We start from the raw sequence: 20,218 nt of genomic DNA, 5'->3' as shown, positions 1-20,218 counted from the left end.
CTCCACGACCTCAACATCCTCACCACAAACAGGTCGAGACAGGATAGCAGCATCCAAGATGTCATCGACAGCCTGGATCTTAGTTTTGACCCAGGAAACCCGTAATCCCAGCAACTCTGAGTCCTCATTCAGTACCCTGAGGGCCCCCTAAAGGATATCTTGAGTCTCCACAAAGATGGCTGCATCATCTGTGAAATTAAGGTCAGAGATCTTGACATTCCCAAACGATGCACCGCACCTTGATCTCTCTGACATCCTCCCCAGAATCCAGTCCATACAAGTGCTGAAAAGTGTGGGGATAATTGAACATGATAATTATCATTGAAGTCAGCTTATTGGACACAGCTACAGCAACTCCTTGGGCATGGTAACTATCAGAATGACCAGACCAATAGTAGGTGTAACCACCCGCCATGATCTCGCCACAATCCAGTCTCCGAACCTCAGAGGGTGCTACAATACCGATTTCCAAATGCTTGAGCTCAGATGATAGCAGAGACAGGTGATCATCCTCTCTTCGGGAAAGGATCCATCCTCTCTTCCAGGCACCCACCCGAAGGGACCACCTCAGGTTAACCCAAGGAGACCGCCGTCTGGTGGATGACACATCAGCACCACCCCGACACACACTACCGCGATCTGACGCATGAAGATTGTCCCATAGTTTCCCTCCTCTCATCAAACATTGGGGGTCCCGAAGGCTTTGCCCCAATCCTGTCATCCGGTGAGCTGCCCTGCAAAGGGCAGCTGCACGGGCAGTACTCCCACGGAGTGGGTTTTCAGAATTTTTTTTTGTATGTTTTGTGGAATGAAGGGTTTTACGGTGGCCGGAGTGCAAATCCTTCCACCAACCTCCTCATAAATAAGTAACCCAACAGCAGGAGGACGTCCGCAGACAGATTTGGGCACAAGATATGGATGGCCGTTGGCTCACAAGGAGCTCCTCCGCCCTTTGACAGGTTTTGTTCTTCATCCTGCTGGGTGTCCATATCATACACCCTCCTCACCAAGAAACTTGCTGGGGGAGACGGTTTAGTCGCCCACAATCTGACCATGAAACAGGTTAGTTCAGGTTTACATGGTACCTGTAGCAGGTCACATATCTAAAATGACCTGACCTGACTGTTGCTTATTCATGCAACCAAATCTCGAGCTCCTTGACCAGAGCAGACGTTGTGTGGAATCGCTATGTGGTTTGCCATTTCTTTTTCAGTGCTATTTGCGGCCAGTAGTGTGTCATTTGGCCAGAGTACCAGCGCATGATTGCCTGCACCTTTGCAAAGGTACCGGCTCGAGCAGTCAGGAGAGTCGGATAGCGTACTCCATGATTCAAAGGAAAAGTTTAATTTGTACGTCATCAAATTTTGTGCATAATATCATTGTAGCCGAATGAATATTCCTCACAAATGATGTGGTTATTTTGTTGAACAACAACAACAAACCCAATGGGACGTTTTGGGAGGGGGTTTCCACTGGAATGCGACTTTGAAAAGGTGACGAAGGAAATGTGAGATCATTGCAGACATTCCCAAACCTCATTGCTTCATTATCTCCTCTCATATTTGTGTGATGTAATTCTCTTGGAATTTATCAACTAAACAAAAAACTGACAAAGGTTTCCATTTTCTATCATCCTTGTTGTTTATGCAAAAGAAAACATTTCAGGGGTTTTTTTTTCCCCTCTCTCATCCTTCATGCTATTTCCTTTAAGGTGTGCGTGTGTGCGCGTGTGCGTGTGTGCATTACCACAAACTCGTATACTTCAACACTTTAAGCCAGTTACAAGGGCTTATTGGATAGCTTTGTGATGTCTAGCCTGAGTTTGAATCTAGACCCAACTATAAACTGCCATTTTTGTGTTTTTCATGTAGAGCGATGCATCATTGTGTCCCATGTATTGGATTGACGTTAAGTGGAGAATACCATCTGCATCTGTCACTGTGTTTTTGTCGAAGATCCCGTGATACATTTTACAAAGAGTCGGTGAGTTATTGCTAGCACCCTGAGCTAATTAGAAATCCCCCCTCCGACTGATTGCTGGGAAGTCAACAGCAAACCACCCAGCATAACCCTTGCCCAGGAACTGTTTCAGCGGCACAGATGCTTTTGTCAAGAGTCTGACACATTGCAAATGATGAAACATATTGGAAAGTTGAACTATGTCCTGTTGCTTTGTCTTTTATCATCTGCATTTTAAGATCTCTTCAAACATGACGGTCCAGAACAGAGATCTCTCCAAAGACAACAATCCAGAAGAGAGATCTCTCCAAGGATTACACCCTCAGAGGATTGTGCAAGCTCAGTGTTTTCAGCATCAGTTTCACATGTGTTTCTACATTCTGGATTCATCATCAAGATAAAATGGGTTTGAAATGCAGAGCTTGCAGGGGAAATCACGCAGAGATTGACACGGCATGCCAAACTAGCTCCTGTTTCTATTTTGAGAAATTGTAGGGTTAGTGAAGAAATGTTTCTCCTGAAAGGCATGTGGTGACTGCACTAGTTGTGCTATAACAATACAGCAGCCTATAGTTTTATCACATGCAATTTGACAGCAGAAAATAATGAATACTAACACGACTTGAAGCAGAAGTGCCATTTGTATCCCCTCCATTTTGTAATTGCTTCGTGAACATTTGAAATGGTCCTGATGAAAACGTGCGCAATCAAATCTAGGATTTAATGTTGAATCGATACTTGTTTTTTTCTTTTGACCGTCACAAACAAAGAAGGACGAATAAATCAATGCCGAATATGGTTGAACTCGGAGAAGACAATGGGGTGGATGAATACAAACTCCATGGAGTTTTTCTATTTCTGAGTTGGAGTAAAGCACAAATATTTTTTGGTGTTTTCTGATAACATACAGTGATGCAGATTCCTCACTTGACACTTGTTTGTCATTGATGTATGATGAAAGGGCTCACCACATTCCGGTTGAAGAAATGCTACAACTCCCAATCACTCCATACAAGGCGACAGGAGGACGTTTGGGAGTAGAAGGGGCGCAAGGCTGAGAGTAGGTGTGAGTAAAGAGAGGAAACAAATAAAAGCTGGAATAAATCTTCTTTCCTGAGCAACAATTGCAATGAATGTCGTGATGTGGATAACATCTGCTTTGTGGTGAAGTCATTGGCCCTGTATGTGCAAGATCCTTGATTATAAACTCCACATGTAAAGAGCTTTGTTTATGGCTTTATCAAGGCCAGTGCAAGGGTATGAGGTACACTAAGAGAACCTTCAGCTTTGTCCCCCTCCTCTCACCCTCCTCCACCCCCCCCCCCCACAATCCACATAACAATTAACTTTCAAAAACACATATTGTGCATTGGTATGAATGAAAATTCTGCAGTTGTAATTAAATAATTAATAAATTATTTTACATGAAATAATATAATATGATACCGATTGTACATTCTCATTGTTGTACACTTTTCACAGGATGTGTACTCGAAGAAATGCACGTTACAACGTGCAATATGGATCACGTGATGTCATATTGTGTCCCTTCAAAAAAAGTTGATCATTAGAATTTAGAATTTAACTTTCCGTGCCTTCAGTTTATCAAATGTAGAAACGAGTTGCTTCAAGTCGATACGTATTCTGTGCATTTAATGTTCTATTGACAAGGTGGATAAGGATAGCCAATCTTTTAAACGTTTATCAGACATGAGATCAGGGCCATCTCTGGACAAATCTCATGCTTTTGATGCAGTCTGCCAGCCTGTCTTACTCTCCAAACTTTGTGCCTATGGCATCCAAGATCAATGCCACACATGGCTGACTGACTTCCTCTCTTCTCATAGCCCACCAGTGGCTGTCAATGACCAACCATTGGCTCTAAACTACTCTTGTAGCCCACCAGTGGCTCTCCTTGCATCTCCTCTCCCTATCAAGGCTGGAGTGCCCCAAGGCAGTGTTCCAAGCCAAATCCTATTCCTGATCTTCATCAATGATCTCTCTGGCTCTCTCAAATCAAAATCCTTTTTTTCAATTTTCTGATGACTCTACCCTTTGCCATGACATTCCTCATCCTTCAGACAAGCAGGCTGCAGCCTCTTCCCTCTCTTCAGACCTTGACAAAATCACAAGATGGTCAAACACTTGGAATGTTTCTTTCTTTCAATCCTGACAAATCTCACACTCTCACTGTCTCTCTCTCTCTCCAAAAGGACCATCTGGCAAACCCTCCCATTCACTTTCTTAACAATCCTCTTGAGGAAGTTCAGTCATTCATGCTCTTGGGAATCATTGTTATCCATGATCTTTCTTGGGCAAACCACATTTCAAAATTGGCCTCCAAAGCCAGCCACCAACTGGGCATCCTCACTCAGATGAAGTCCTTCTCTGGCACACCTGAACTCATATTGACCTGCAAGGCTTTCATCCACAGCTTGATGGAGTACTGCTCTCCCCTCTGGGCTCGCTCCCCTGCCTCACACCTTGCTCAGCTTGACTCTATCAAAACCAAGGCCTTCAAGATTATTGGAATCTCGCATCACAAGCAGGTCGGTGGTCTCTGTAATAATGTAATACTCTTTCTTCTACCGCCGCCTCCTGGTCTTGTACCCTCTGCTCTTCCAGTGCTTTGTACCCCCTCAGGTTTCTGCAGGATGCACACGGACCACCATAAACCCCTTTCTGGTGAAACTATCTAAATCCAGGATCATTGCTCATCTCCACTCATTTGTTCATCTTTATTTCCTACCTGTGGAACAAACTTCCACATCCTCTTCAATCTCATTCTTCCCTCCAGATCTTCAAGACAGCTGTTCACCACCATCTCAGAGTGTTCCCAATCCAAACCATGATCTTTTCTACCCTCATTAACCCCTCACCCTGCACCAATCCCTCCTCTATCCAAATTTCCAGTTTTCCCTCCTGAGAGTTTCCTTTTGTATCCAGATGTCCACCCGATGCATCCTCTCCTGCCCCCCCCCCCCATTCCTCCCCACATCCATTTTTTGTCAACCTCCCTCATTGAGCAGTCATTTGACATGTAATACTGTCGCCACTGATGGGTGCATTTACTCTCCATTGACAACGGTCTTTTTGGAATGATTTGTTGGGAATTTTCTTTGATTAGAATCTTTAGGGAAATTGAGCTGCTGAACTTGTTCTGGCCCATGTTCCAACAAGATTTGCTGCACACCACCACATTTGGGGCAGGTAGCAGGGTCACCAGAGTTCAAACTGGGGACATTTTCATTTCCACGTCCTTTCAAATGTTGATCGTCGCAGACTTAATTTGGTTGATCTTCCACATTCCGATTACGTTCCTCAAACTTTACTTCAACTTGTGAGACTGCAGGCAAAACTGTCATCTCAGGATGATTATTTCAGCTGCCTTAATTTTAATCTTGATGTTGTCGATGAAGATTCTTCAAAAGGAACCTTCTTGCTTCACTTGTTCTTTTCCCTTTTCACAATTACATTTACAATATTGTGCCCCACATATATATGTATGTGTATATATGTATATATATATATATATATATATATATATATATATATATATATATATATATATATATATATATATATATATATATATATATTTTTTTTTTTAATGCCATGGTGCCACTGCAACAGAAAATTTTACATTTTTTACCTGATAGATTTTTTTTCAACAACAGCAAAAAAAGAGTAACAAATTATATAATATGTTATTAATTTGCGGTAGTGCGTGGGGCTCACGAGGGGGTGGCTGAGACCCTCGACTCGATCTCAAACTCTGAAACCAACAAGCCAAGGATAACTTCACAACCCAAGCGGTTGATGAGCAACCATGGATGCCGTCTGACGAGGCTAGATCTTGCAGGGTCCCCGCACCAAGGTTTACGTTACCTTTCCAGTGATATAGCTCCTCCCATATGGGGAACCGCGCTCTCAACTTCCAACCCTAAATCTATTTATTATGAATGGCCGGGCGAAACCAGAGGTGAGAAGTCAGCTTTGTAGTGCAGCGAATCAATGGAGTACAATTTCCCGTCTATTTATTATGTACGCTATGTCCAACCAATGGGGAAACAGACATCCGAGCAGGTTGGAAACAGTTTTTTTTTTTTTTAAGCACATATTTACAAGCAATGCAATGTCACACAGAAAATAACTTAGCCCCAAGCACAGAAAGACCCCCTTACACAGGCGTAACTTGTCTAAGCACACAGGACAGGCATGCCACAGTCATTCTGCGGAAATGAGACATAGACAGAGAGGGTTTGAGGTGTGGTTGCGGGCTTACTTTGGTCCCAAAGTGGAGGGAAGGGAGAAGGGAATGCGGTTGGTGTGTGGGTGCAGTATGTCGGGAGAGGTACAGTGCATGTAGTGTAGACTGGAGTCTAGAGGAAAGATGTGATATGCGTGTCAGTTCCTCGCCAAGGCAGGTCAAGAGGTTCAATCGTCGAAAGCTCTTTTGTGAATCTCAAGTAGACAAATTAGGAATGTAGAGACAGAAAGGTAAAATCGTGTACATCAGTATGTGTGAGGCCATTGTGTCCAGAAACTCGTGTTACATGTTCACTGAAGTGGATTTGCCCTTGCGCACCTCGTTCCATCTCGTTCCTCAAGACAAGGCGGTTCTGGTCCTGTAAATGCAAACAGCTCTCCTCATTTAATTCCATTCCCTGGACGTAAGCAAGTGGCGAACTTTATATAGGCCTTGTGGTTAGGCGAGGCTTCATGGGGAAAGGGTCACTCCAACATGCTCTGACCTTTGCTTGTCGCATTCTCATTGGTGCATCTGCACCTTCGCCGACCGGACAGCCCTGCCCACTCGCCGTGCGGCAACTGCTGAATATCTTGATTGTGCCTTGATCCTTGAGGAGTTTTTACTTGGTGTGCACTGAGATGGCCTTGTACAATGGTTTTGATTATGTTTCGTAATGTAATGCATGTGTTGTACGACATGTTGCATTTTGTGCATGGTTTGCACTGTGGGAAGGTGTAATGGGAAAAGGGCTTCATATGGGGAGGATGAGATTTCAAGAGGGTTGGAAATTATAGAGGGGACAGAACCTGCTAAACCCACACAATGCATTTTTCTTTCTCACTGTTACAAGTGGGGAGGTAATCTGACTAAGCACGCCTACTAATGAAGTATCTAACTGAGGGCTGCTTATGTGATGAGCGTGTCACCCTGGGGTCTTTTCCGTAAACGCAACAATATATACCGGTCAATAACAGACCTCTTATCGAGGTTGAACTGCTTGCTTGTGCCAATTCCCAATGGTCATGGGGTTACTCATGCCACGGTTAAAATTCCAATAACTAACCACGTGCCAGGCCAACACACCAATAGTGAAAAACAGGTCCAACGATGAAAGACAGGGAAGAGAGCAAAATGCACATATGACAGTAATTCAACAATACAATTACACCTCCCCCTCGTGCCCACGATATCTCGATTGGCTTTATGCGGACAACATGCACAGTTAACGCGTTTTGCACCACAGACAGTAAGAACTGGGGAGGGAGGGCGATGAGACAAAGTAGAGAAAGAACCATTTACCTGATTCCCACAAGATGCCTGTGTGAGGTCGGTGCTGGGTTGTGACACCCTCCATTACCAGCAGTTTTCAGGCAGCGCTCGTGGTTCTTACTTCAATGCCCGACTATGGGGTGTACTTCTGACATACAGGGGGCAGGGGTAGGTTCACCTTGCCTATGGAGCTGGTTGTTAACAGTTTGTATTAAAGGAAAAACATAAACAGTCTGCTTGCTTACTTGTGTAATTTTATGAATTTTTTTCATTCATTCATTGTCGCCCCAAATTTTGCCACTCCAGGCAAGCACCTCGTTTGCCTCGTCGTACCATTGGCCCTGGGGTTTATCTGCTTCACAGTCCCACATTTTCTTATCTTCCTCTGTGTGTTACACAGATTTCTCTTTGCCTAATGTTACATGTCGACCTCAGGGCACCGCAGTGAGTGCACCGGTAACCCAGAGGGTGTCACAGCACAACATAAATAAAGACACCGAGATGCCCTTAGTGTTGTTTTAATGGTGGAACCAACGTACGACAGGAGACAGAAGGGTAACTTTATAAGGAATATTTATTCATCCCTACCCTACCTTAGGGATTATTAATAAATATTCCTTGTTGAGCCTGGTGTTGGCTTGGTGGTTAAGGTGACTGGCTGGAGACCTTAGAGTCTTGAGTTCAAGCCCCTGTCAATCGTTGAATTAACACCAGGTGGGGTTTCCGCAGCCTGTCATCCTTCTGAGGTCAGCGAAAGGAGTACCAGTGTACTGGGGTAATAACCATTCGTGGTAACCTGCGTCGGAGTGGCGACCTGTACAGGACTGTACTCCTTGCCAATGAAACTGCCTCAGCAGTCCCATGCACCTTTATGGTGTTAAAGGAATGGTATTATTGCTTCACGAGCGCCAGCCAGAGTGACCACTATATTCGTTATGTCTGTGTGTTTGTGTGTCTGTCTGTCTGTCTGTCCAGAGCATAACTCCGTGGACTTTGATCCGATCTTGATGAAATTTGGTTATGTGTTCGATATCCATGTCGAGTTGTGTTTTCCTGGATAAGGGCGTGCTACGCCCATTGTGGGCAGAGTCACGCCCAAAAAATAGCCATTTTTAGGGGGTAGTCAGATTAAAAATCTATTTACTCCTAGGGAATTTACTGAATGGAATGGGTTCTTCGGTATTTGAATAGCAAAATGAATTACCTGAAACTTGTCGTTGTCCGATTTCTCATTTTCATCCGAAGGTCAAGGTCAAAAACTCGGAAAATTGCGAATTTTGACATAAAAATTATACGACCGCCAAAACTTTGAGAGCGAGGATGACAATATTTTTTATGCATAATCTTGAGGTCATTCCCCACCTAAAGTCTTGAAACCATTTTGCTCTATCTCGAACACCTTGCCCGTGGCGCCCCCTTCAAGTTTGTTTTTACGCTGATTTCATCAAAGTATGGATAATCCGAGGAGTGCGAAATGCCATATAGCCGAAATGACGTTATATTGTTCCTGGAATGTTCCAGAGGAAGTTTTGCACCAAAGGTCATAATCCTTGACCTTTGACCTTTAAAGGCCACAAAGGTCAAATTTTAAAAGTTGTGGGAATCGAACCGGGTTTTCGACCTTCTTCGATGAACTAACTCCAATAATTAAGCTATAGCACGTATCCTGTTTCCTTATTTTAATATCCACAACATTGTTTTGGGACCTTTAAAGGTTATGCAAAGGTCAAATTTTGAAAGTTGTTGAACGAAACTGGGTTTTCGACATTTTGCAGCTAATAACCCGTCACTCGTACCACATCATGTTGATCATTTTTATAACTTGGTCAAAAATTATCACATTGTCTCATCCTTGACTTCTGAAACGATCTACATCGTCAAATACCGCTCATGAACCATCGTCGTCTTCAGACTTGTTATTATCATTATTATTATTTTTATTATTACCCTATCTTAAGAGCAAAATACTAATTAAATATAACACTTGATGACTTTTCTGAATGATCCCCAAATCAAATAAGTACAAACGTCACAGATAACAATGCAGCTATTAGTTAACTCGCAACTCTAGATGTGGCAACTGAGCTCAAGCAAGCAGTTTGTACAGTAAACCCCAGTGGGTTATAAATGAGTGAAAGTTCGGTGTTCACAGTTGAAAGGATCTAGTCCTTTATAGTCCTTCATCCCGTGTGCACAGGATGAAGCCGACAGGACAGTCACATTTTACATGTCCTCATATCACTGAAGCATGGAGAAGAACCCGAGTCTATAGGTAAAGCTGTATCACTGATGATGAAGACCGGAACTCCAAGCTGTAAAGGACGATGTGTTACTTACGATAGGAGAGATTGGAGGGACCAATAAGCTCTAAGAGTATACACCAGTCAACCAGCTGAGTGTCTTCTTAAAATGGCGCATAAATCAGCTTTGAAATAATCACTGAGATAGCAGCATTGCAATGTCTGACAAGTCGATTCCATGAGTAGAGGTAGCTTAGAGAAGAATAGCTCACAGGGTATGATATAAGAAGCAAAGCTGAAACCCCCACAGACTAATGCACAGCAGGTTGAGGTTGATCCGTCATGGTCAGAGAATAGGTGAGTCACTGAACCGGCCCAGGTTTGCATACAGAAGACCCCCAATTCCTCCTTCACTGATTTTAAATGATGTGCACTACTTGAAAACAGGGCGTCGCAGCCCAAGAGAATGGGTCCATGCCTTCTTCTCATCGTTGTCCTTTTCTACTTCTCCTCCCGTTCTTAAACTCCGTGCCTTTTTCCTTGTGGTGTTATTGGTGTTGTTGCTGTGACTTAACAGGAAATTTAACAGCTAACATGTAACCTTCACCAAAGCACAATTAAATGCTACACTGGTCCGTAACACTATCTACATGGGGACCATGTATTTATTGCATTTACAAATACAGTTGAATTTAGGTCTCTCCTTCCTTCCTCCCTTACATATCATGTTTCCTGGATTTTCCTCCTTTATGAATGATGTCAGAACTGCATTCGACTGGTTTGAAAGGAAATACAGTATGGAAAAGAGGTCGCATGTTTCGGTTTATCATTGGCATGCCAACTTGTCATAAGGAATGATGCTGATGCAAGAAAAATGTTTACTTCCTCTTTCGTCACTCGATGTCTTTAAAAATGACTGCCTCATCAAATTGTGAGGGCATTTAATTGCACTATTGCAATTTTCTCATGAGAATCTGTAAAACATTGATCGCCGGATGTAGCTTTCGTCAATTAAGTAGCTCGGTGTTTACATCGCATGTGCATGATCGTCCGGGCTAAACACCTGACACCAACTATGGAATGTTCTGCATAGTTTGGAGTCATGCTTTGCTTTATTAATTTTCCAGATTCATTAACTTGTGTGCAACAGGTGGCTGCTGCTTTGGATCATGGTTGCAGCAAGGCTGTGTCACTGATGCAATGCCCCCTGTAGGTTTCAAACATTCCAGATTTGAACTCAACAAATTTAATACCACCACTGAAGATTCACGTTAAGTTCAACATTACGTTAACTTGTTGGAGAATGGGAATTGTATTGATCGATGTCATGAGATGAAATGTGACTTGTTTATGGAATGACATCTTCCAGAGACATCCTACAGAAGGATAAAGGATCGGCCGTGGATGCTGCGATTGCCTCACTGCTGTGCGTCTCTTTGATGAACCCTCAAAGCATGGGCCTAGGTGGTGGTGTGATCTTCACCATCTTCAATGCCAGCACAGGTAGATGTGGCTTGCACGTGGTGACTTCGGCTTTTCAGAACATGACGGCAGCAATGTTGGTGAACAACACTCTTTACAAGTCTTGAAAATACGTGCAATTTAAAATGATAAGGGTTGTGTTTTTTGTTGTTGTTGTTGTTGTTGTTGTTGTTGTACACATCTAACCTACTGGTCATTTCAGGAGCGGGACAAGTGTGGTGCTTTGTCAGGGAGTGGAGGGGTGGGTGGGACTTCAAGCACAACTGTCATGGAATTGTTGTTACTGTCTCAATTTGTTTTCTGTTCATTGTGGATTTTGTTGTTGTTCTATCATATGTGATTTTTGTTGTTCTCCCATCCTATCAAATGCGACTCTATCCCATCACCCATCCTTGATGAGTATATTCGTTAGGAAGGGATTTCTCTTATTTGTATACTTTGTCGAGGCTCATATAAGAGCTAACACACAGAACATATCACAAAGGGAGAAGGAGACGAGGGGTGGGAGAGGGAAGCACAAAACAGTGGGGAACAGAGACATTAGGAGATATATGGAAGGGAGAGGGATGGGGCGGGGTGCACAGGGTAAACAAGATGGACACTACAGGGACTTTCAGGAAGGAAAACAAGGAATTTGAAGGAGGTGGGTTTACTCGATGTCCATGGTATGTTCCATCCGACAGCTCCAACTGGCTATTCCAATAATTGGTTGAAGGTTGTTTTATATTGAGGATGCTGATCAAAATAAGCTGGGGACATGAGTCACGTGGTGTCTCGAGTCACAACCCGCCTCCCATTGGATGCTTCGCTGTTTATAGTTCGGACGAACTCGGCTGGGGGGGGTGGGTGGGTCCACCCTATGGGCATGCGGTATTACCGCTGCATCCTAAAAGGGGGTGCCCCGTTGACACGGGTCCTACTCCTCTCCCTCAGAATTTCTCCATGGAACTTGCGACACTGCGCCTGGCATGGCCCTCTCAGGGGGCTGTTGCGGTCAGCGACAGGTATTCTACCAGCAACCTCTGACTCCTGACCTGGGTTGGCCTAGCCATGCTTGGTTAACCGCTGAATCATTGCAAGCTTTGCGCCGCTGGTTCAGCAATATCAGTGAGTTCCGTGTCCCACACTGCTACAGGCAGTTGGTCTTGCCTGCCACATCAGTGGCATAGATCCGATAGGCTGGATCTGCACGCTGGGTTGGCACGCAGTGCAAGGGGCCGCATGTGAACCAATGGATGGTTTTGTGGTCCCAAACTGCTACGGGCATCCACTCCGGTGGTCTGGAGCTTCTGTCTGTCGTATCAGTGCCGTGGTGATCAATGCCTGAAACGTGCTGGGTGTGGTAGAGGGGCAGGACAACGGACCAGAGCCTCTCATCCTTGTGGAAATGTGGACTCATTCCGTCTCAGGACTAAATCCAAGATGGCTGCCACAAATATCAAATATGGCATATCTTCGCTTGTACATGAGCCATAAATGTGTTCTTGCTGTCTAAATATAGGTTTTTGATGTCAAGGAATCCAATTCTGATGTTAAAATAGTTATTATTGAAGAACATATATATATATATATTTTTTTAATGTATATATCTATATTAATATTTCGGCACGCCCCTTTCTTTGTTCCACCATCAGATTTTTGTTACTGCATGGAATGAAACAAGATTTGGCACATATACTAATGATATTATTGTCTTTCTTAAGAGGCCCCTCAAAATTCGTTTTGATGTATTTTCACAAACTCCAACGGATTCCATTCAAATTCGGTACGATTATGGCTTTTGGTCCAACTTAGGTCATTGGCTATAAATTTTTTCCATAACACTTCCAATATTCGAAAAAAATCGATAAATCGATATCCCTTATGGGATTTTCCATTCAAATCCACTCAAGTTTAAGGCCGACGGGGGACGCAAATTTCCACTTTGCCCCGGGCGCTGTTTACCTCCGCTACGCCAAGCTGTTAGGGTTAGGGTTTGGGTTTGGGTTAGTGTTAGGGTTTGGGTTTGGGTTAGGGTTAGCTACCCTAACACTAACCCTAACAGCTAACCGTAACCCTAACAGCTAACCCTAACCCCAACTGCCAACCGCAACCCTAACCGCTAACCCCTAACCGCTAACAGCTATTCAGGAGATTTGCAAGAAAGCCCGAGCGTTGCCTGAGCAACGCCGGGCTTTACTACTAGTATATATATATATATATATATATATATATATATATATATATATATATATATATATATATATATATATATATATATATATCCTATAGTGATATTCTCCACAATGGTAGTCTGAAAATTTGAAAATAATCATTTATTTGTTCCCGGTCATGATCAAAATGTGTTTTATTTATCAAATCATGACTTTTCAGATTGAAGAGTTATTTACTGGTATAAACACACACATTGGGCCATACAATGCAAGATATTCAAGGACACTGGAACTAATAATTGTCATCAGAAGAGTCACTTTCTCCTGAATCCGTTGGAGTATCAGCAAATATGGGCACCTGATGTCGCATGACTTCAAATACCTCGGCAGGGCTGGTTGTGTGGAGCGCACAGGTACGCATGCACCTTTGTTTGGTGTCCACCCATGGTTCAATGGAGATGCAGGTGAATCTGCCTTATCATAGTTCAGAAGCATGAATGTCTGGTAGTTCACTCTTTTCATCTTGAGGTCATGTGACTATCTGGTGGGAGTCTGAGCATCAATTCTCTTTTTTTCATTTGCACTCATTTCAGTGCTCGTGTATCTTCCAGAGACTTGCTGAACTCATCATTGCGGATGAACTGGATGGTGAAGGTGGCCATATCATCCAATAGAGCTTTGTCCAACTGAACCTAGGAAAGTACATGCATCTGCTGAAGAGGTTGCTTTCTCATTAAATTGTTGTCTTGCCATGCGCAAACAAAGGCCGCTGTCACATGAGATCAACTGTGAACATGTAATGGGATTATGATCTGTGATATCTTTTGTGGCATCATGTTCGACAGTCTGATATTATTGTTGCGTTTCATCGCCAGAGCACCATCACCTCTGTTAGCAACATACGCGGCTAAAACAAGAATATCCGTATCCTCTGCACTGATGACTCCTGTCTGGATTCCAGACCTGTGGATCTTTGAATAAATGAAGAACAGAATGGTCTCTGCTTCGTTAAGTTCACATTCAAAGTTCACATATCTGGCCCCTTCTGGTAAGCTCCAACAAATTGGACCCAGCAGAATAGACATACTAGGTATTGGGATGTCCCCTGTACAGCAGGCTAACTCATCTTGAAGGAATGTGTGTAAGCATTTATTTGCAGTATTACACAAGAGATCTCGGAAAGCTCTAACTGATGGGAATTTGTCTGTTGTTCTGATGAAAACATGTTTAGCTCCCTCGGGGTTACTCGAGCACAACCTGCGATGCATGTTTGTTTCTCATCATGATTACAGAGAACATCTTGGATGCATAATCTCTCCCACGTGAAGCTGGTTCCATCCGATCGTCTGTATTTGTGTCTCTCTTTGATGGTCAATTTGAAGTTTCCTTTTTTTTATTCAACGCTAACTCCAACCTATAAGTGAACAGCTGTGTTTTGCACAACTTATAGAAGTATATGCCATCAGGTCGATTTTTTTATTTTTTTTTTCCAAATAACCTCATCATAAGCCATCATGGTCGAGTTCTCCGAGCCATTGTTCAGCACGTTGTTTGAGATTTGTCCACGTCTCTATGCCTGTGTTACTCTTGTCTTGGTGACAGAGAATGCAGCGACCCATGGCCAACTCCTCGCTCTTCTGCTTCTTTGATTATGTTGCCATCGTTAGTTATAGGAAATGATAAATAACAGTAACAATACACCAATCAAATGCTTTATTTAATTATATTGGTCAAAACACTTGATTATTGCAAAATTCATTCTGCTGTCGATCAAGAATGCCATCTTGGTTATGTGGACTGGTGATTACTGCTGTAGAAATAATGGATAATATTATTGATTCCACCAGACAAAAAATATTTTGCTACCAGGGTGGAAATGCATGTTCTGGAATAAATTGAGTACGTTGATTCTGAATCTGAAGTCAGAATTTTCTCAGCATATCACGATTTTCAGTTGTATATATGGTCCAGTAGCTTGTCCTGGTGGGTGCTTTTGAGTGATCATAAATTATTACTTTTAGTATTTTTTTGTTTCAAGTATAGCAATACAATTGTTGTGGAATATTATTTCTCATTAAAAGAGCTTTAGAATGCACTTTAGATTATTAAAGATGGATGAAAACCGACCAAGCTATGAATTTTTAAGTAAAATTTTCCACGTGACATTACAATTTTTAACTAACCCTAACCCTCATGAAAAAAAAAAAACTTTGTAAAGACATTGCATCACGACGGTAATGGCTTCCAATATCTCAGAGAGAAGTTTGGCGCAGGGAAAACTGATGCTAAACTTGAAGCACGCATTTTCGTTGAGTCCCAGATCCGAGAACTGATGTGTGGTCCCGAGTTCAAAAATAAACCGAAGCCACTTGAGTTTGCAGCATGGGAAGCATTTGTGTTGATTGTGCAGAACTTTCTTGGGAACCATAGAGCTGAACAGGATGCGGAATTAGTGAACAACATGCTAAAGACCTATCGGCGAATGGGCTGGAGGATGTCTCTTAAAATGCACTTCTTGTAGTTCTCATCTTGATTTCTTCCCACCTAATCTGGGTGAGGTAAGCGATGAGCATGGTGAAAGGTTCCACCAAGACACCAAAGGTTCGGTCATGGAAACTAGGTATCAAGGCCGGTTCAACCCAAACATGGATGGGTGATTACTGCTGGTTCCTACAATGGGAGACCAATTCCACACACAGGCACAAGAGCAAGTGTCTCTCTCACTTCTGAACACGTCTGAACAGTGCCTACGCTGACCATATTGAAAGGAAGAGTGTAAACTTGAAGTGTTGTTTCTGAATCACTCATAATGGAGGCAGATTTCCTGATCAACTTTACACCCTTCCTAAGATTACCATGTTCTAATGTTTTATTAACTTCTTTTTCTGCAACTTGTTTATGTTCTTGGTTTGTATACTACACATTATACACTGAGATTAATCATTGTTATCTAAATATGACGTGAAAATAATTACGAAGCACTGATATTAGATGTACAATGTGGCGATCTACAATTATCAAGTATCTAATATAAATATAGCATGTTGGGTATCGTTAATACATTTACATATTTTGAAAACTTGATATGCTGGCTAAATTCTGACTACAGATTTGAAATCAGCGGCCCAGATTTAGCCAAGAACACCTGCATTTCCCTTCGTCGCAGACGAAAAGTGTTTTTTGCTGCCCAGTGATTTGTCTTAACAATGACGTTCTTAATTACTTGCTCTTGTCCAATGTCATCGATCACTGCCTTGGTCTCCTGGAATACAAGCTCAGCAATACATGATTATTAAGTGAGTCATCCAATCTGAACACATACATTACTAACACATTCTCACAAGTCCTCCCAACTGATCACATAATAACCACAAGCTTTCACCACAACTTTTATTTCATTATACATAACATGGTGTGATCTACAATCATCATTTGATACATGAAACACATTTTCATCATGACCTGGAACAAATAAATGGTTGTTTTCAATTTTCTGGACTCCCATTGAAGAAAATATCACTCTGGCATATATGTTCTTCAATAATAACTATTTTTGACATCAGAATTGGATTCCTTGACGTCAAAAAGCTATATTTAGACAGCAAGCGCACATTTATCGCTTGTATACAACTGAAGATATTCTGGATTCAGATCCAGCCCATCAGTGGGATACAAAACGTAAACTGTTCAGCCTGGCAGAGGTATGCGCTCTACGAGTGCCGTTGTAGTTATTTAAGTGTTACATTTTTGTTGTTTTTCTTTTTATCTCGTCGTGGAGGATCTCTAAGTCTTACTCACGCTGTTGTTCTTCATCTTCTTCTTGTGGACTTTTTTGTTTCACAGCCTACAGTTTTCATCGAAACTTCCTGAAACTTGGCATATACATGTAAAAATACCCTGTGCAGACAGTAACGATCTGCCATTTTGAAAATTCCTCCTAGAAAAAAAAGTTATGACGTCAAAATATCTCCGCGAATGGAAATCGCCTAAAAAATTATCTCAAACTAAGCAAGCTTTTCAGCCCGAATTGGGCTAAGGGGTATTGCCGTCACGGGTGTCCTTCTGGGCGTCTGTCAACTCTTGGTTTCCGTCAATTTCGAGAACGCCTTGTCCGATAAAATTCATTTTTGCAGTGTGTGTTGGGGCTGGTAGAGGAAGGTTCCTTTCGATAATGAGCGCAATTTGATTCTCGGCTAGGCCACCAGGGGGCCAAAACTGAAAACCTAGAAATGGCTATTTCTCCTTAAGGAATGGCTGGATCATCGCCAAATTTTTATCACAGGTATATCTGATGAGGATACATAATATATAACCCGGGTTTTTTGATTTGACCTACTTTCAAGGTCACAGAGGTCAAGGTTCATACTTCGGTGTTCGGGCGTCCAACTTTTGGTTTCCGTCAATTTCGAGGAGAACACCTTGTCCGATTAAATCCATTTTTGCAGGGTGTGTTGGGAGTTAAGTCGAGCAAGAATCCTTTTGAAAATGGGCGTGCTGCGATTTTTCAATGTGGCCTCCATGGCAGCCATCTTGAAATTGGTTTTCGTCAATTTCGAGAACGGCTTGGTTTGTCCGATTAAATGCATTTTTGCAGGGTGTGTTTGGGTTGAGTAGAGGAAGGTTCCTTTCGAAAATGGGCACGCTGTGATTTTCACTAGCCGCCACGGTAGCCATCTTGAAGTCCGATTGATTTTCGATATGACGTCCAACGTGCTCTAACTGACTGCGTAATCGTGACATCACTGCTTCCTTTTACAATGCATGGGCTGGGGGGTTCCGCTCGCTTTGCGGAGCTATTTATTGAATTCTGTTTGCGGGAATCGAACAGGGCATTACCAGGGATGAATTACCGCACATATGATGCATCACTATGACGTCATATCAATTTTTATGACGTCATTCCTATTTTTTGACATTTTTTGTTTCACAACCCAGAGTTTTCATCGGATCTTCGTGAAACTTGCCATGTATATGCAGAAAGCCCACGCGCAGGCAGTAACCATCTCCGATTTTGGAAATTCTTCCTAGAAAAAAAAAGTTGACGTCATAATATCGCCGCAAATGGAAATCGCATATACCATTATCTCCGAAACTAGGCAAGCTATTTGAATTTTGTTTGCGGGAATCAAGCCGGGCATTAGCACAGATAATTTATCGCAAACCTGATACATCACAATGACGTCATATTCGTTTTTATGACGTCATCATTAAGAGGACGAGGATCTTAGCTCATTTTAGCTTGTTTTTTGTTTGTTTGTTTCAGTCAATTTTAATATTTAAAGTATTAAACAGAGATTAAATAAAACAAAAATGAAGTCACTCTTTCCTCATTCTTCCTCAGCTGATTCATCAACTCATTCAGTTCTACATCTCATTCTGTCATCGTCCTCTCCCATTTTTGCCCTCCTTCCGTCATATCCTGTCAACACTAATCTTTTACCTCCGCCACCGAAGGTGAAGGAGGTTATGTTTTCACCTCTTTCTGTCTGCTTGTTTGTTTGTGTGCAGGATACCTCAAAAAGTTGTGGACAGATCCGGTTGAAAGGACAAACTGATTAGATTTTGTTGAAGATCCGGATCCGGATCCGACTACTAGAATTTTAAAAGTGATTCTTCACAATTCAGAGATCGAGTGAAAAACGATATATAGCACGACATCTCACAAAGTTGGGGATGGATTTGGATGAAACTTGGTGGACAGGTTGGGTGTGTGACAAGGAAGAATTGATTCAATTTTGGTGAAGATCCGAATCCGGATATTGAAACGAGAATTATTTGATTTCTTCAAAAAGTGATTCTTCACCATTGAGAGATCGGGCCAAAAACGACATACAGTAGACTAGTAGAGGATGATATTTCAAAAATGATTTGGGCCCGATATGTTCTCATGGATCAGGGATTAGGTGGCAGAGGTATGTGCTCTACTGAGTGCCCTTCTAGTTTAAATTGGTAATCACACGAAACAATGTTTCATATCTCTTTACTCCCATTTCCAAACATCTTTCACCAATACCACTAATATTTCTTTCACTTTACTTTTGTTTGATTCCAGGATAGCTCACAAATCTTCAGCCCCCCCCCAATCCCTCCTCATTGTCTTTTCTACCCTCATTAACTCTCCCCAGCCCATCGTTTCTCTTGCAGGTTGTGTTTCTCTTCTTTCCCTCCACCCTTCATTCTTTCATTCCTGGTTTTCCATTCCTATTCTTTCAACCCCTTACTTGTGCTTGAACTTGTGTCCAACTTGTTAAACAACACTGTCTTCCTGCTCTCTCTCCTCTATACCCCTTACTCTCTCATTCTCATTGTGTGTTCCTCCATCTTCCATTCTTTTCTGTTCTGCATTCTCGCTCTTTCATGAGCCTCGACTTTTTATTCAAAAATTACATGTTGAACTTACTACACGGACCCCCAACAATGTGGCTATGGCATCCTGTTAAAAAATGTTGTTTCTCCATTTGATGAAAAGATTGTTTAAAAAATAAAAATTGATACGAGACAAACACATGTCACGTTAAGAATTTATACTTTTTTTTCAGGTGTGGGTGAAGTTATCATGGCAAGAGAAACAGCACCGAGGCAGGTCTTGAAAGACCTATGTATGCGCCGGAACATTACTGGTGAGTGCTTATTTTGCATTTGTGAGCTTTTTGTCGATTCTTGTGAACCCATCTTGCGGAGAAAGAAAAGCCAATTTTTATTCGCAATGAGCCGTCATCTTCACCATCACTTTTTATTGTTACGAGAAAACTTCCAACATGAAGAGGCAAATACAACTTGAAAGTTTATGGTTGGTACCATTTTCCCCACACCATTAATAAAATAAGATAGCTTGGAAATTTGGATGCAAGAAAAGGCGATTC

The 20,218-nt window shown here is 42.3% G+C and overlaps 1 protein-coding gene across 1 annotated transcript in view; it reads left to right on the top strand.

Annotated features, from left to right (window-relative positions):
- Positions 1-20,218, top strand: part of LOC147010770 (glutathione hydrolase 1 proenzyme-like) — a 79,442-nt gene that overhangs the window by 18,222 nt on the left and 41,002 nt on the right. Inside the window, exons 2-3 of the mRNA XM_085860185.1 lie at positions 11,090-11,223; positions 19,895-19,975. Coding sequence (XP_085716311.1) covers positions 11,090-11,223; positions 19,895-19,975 — 215 coding nt within the window. The remainder of the gene's footprint in view (positions 1-11,089; positions 11,224-19,894; positions 19,976-20,218) is intronic.

The sequence above is a fragment of the Eptatretus burgeri genome, chromosome 16, assembly GCF_056783735.1.
Source record: "Eptatretus burgeri isolate ZD-2024b chromosome 16, Ebu_testis_v1, whole genome shotgun sequence".
Classification (NCBI taxonomy): Eukaryota; Metazoa; Chordata; class Myxini; order Myxiniformes; family Myxinidae; genus Eptatretus; species Eptatretus burgeri.
The sequence above is the reverse complement of the archived record's forward strand: the minus strand, read 5'-3'. Positions and strand labels throughout refer to the sequence as shown.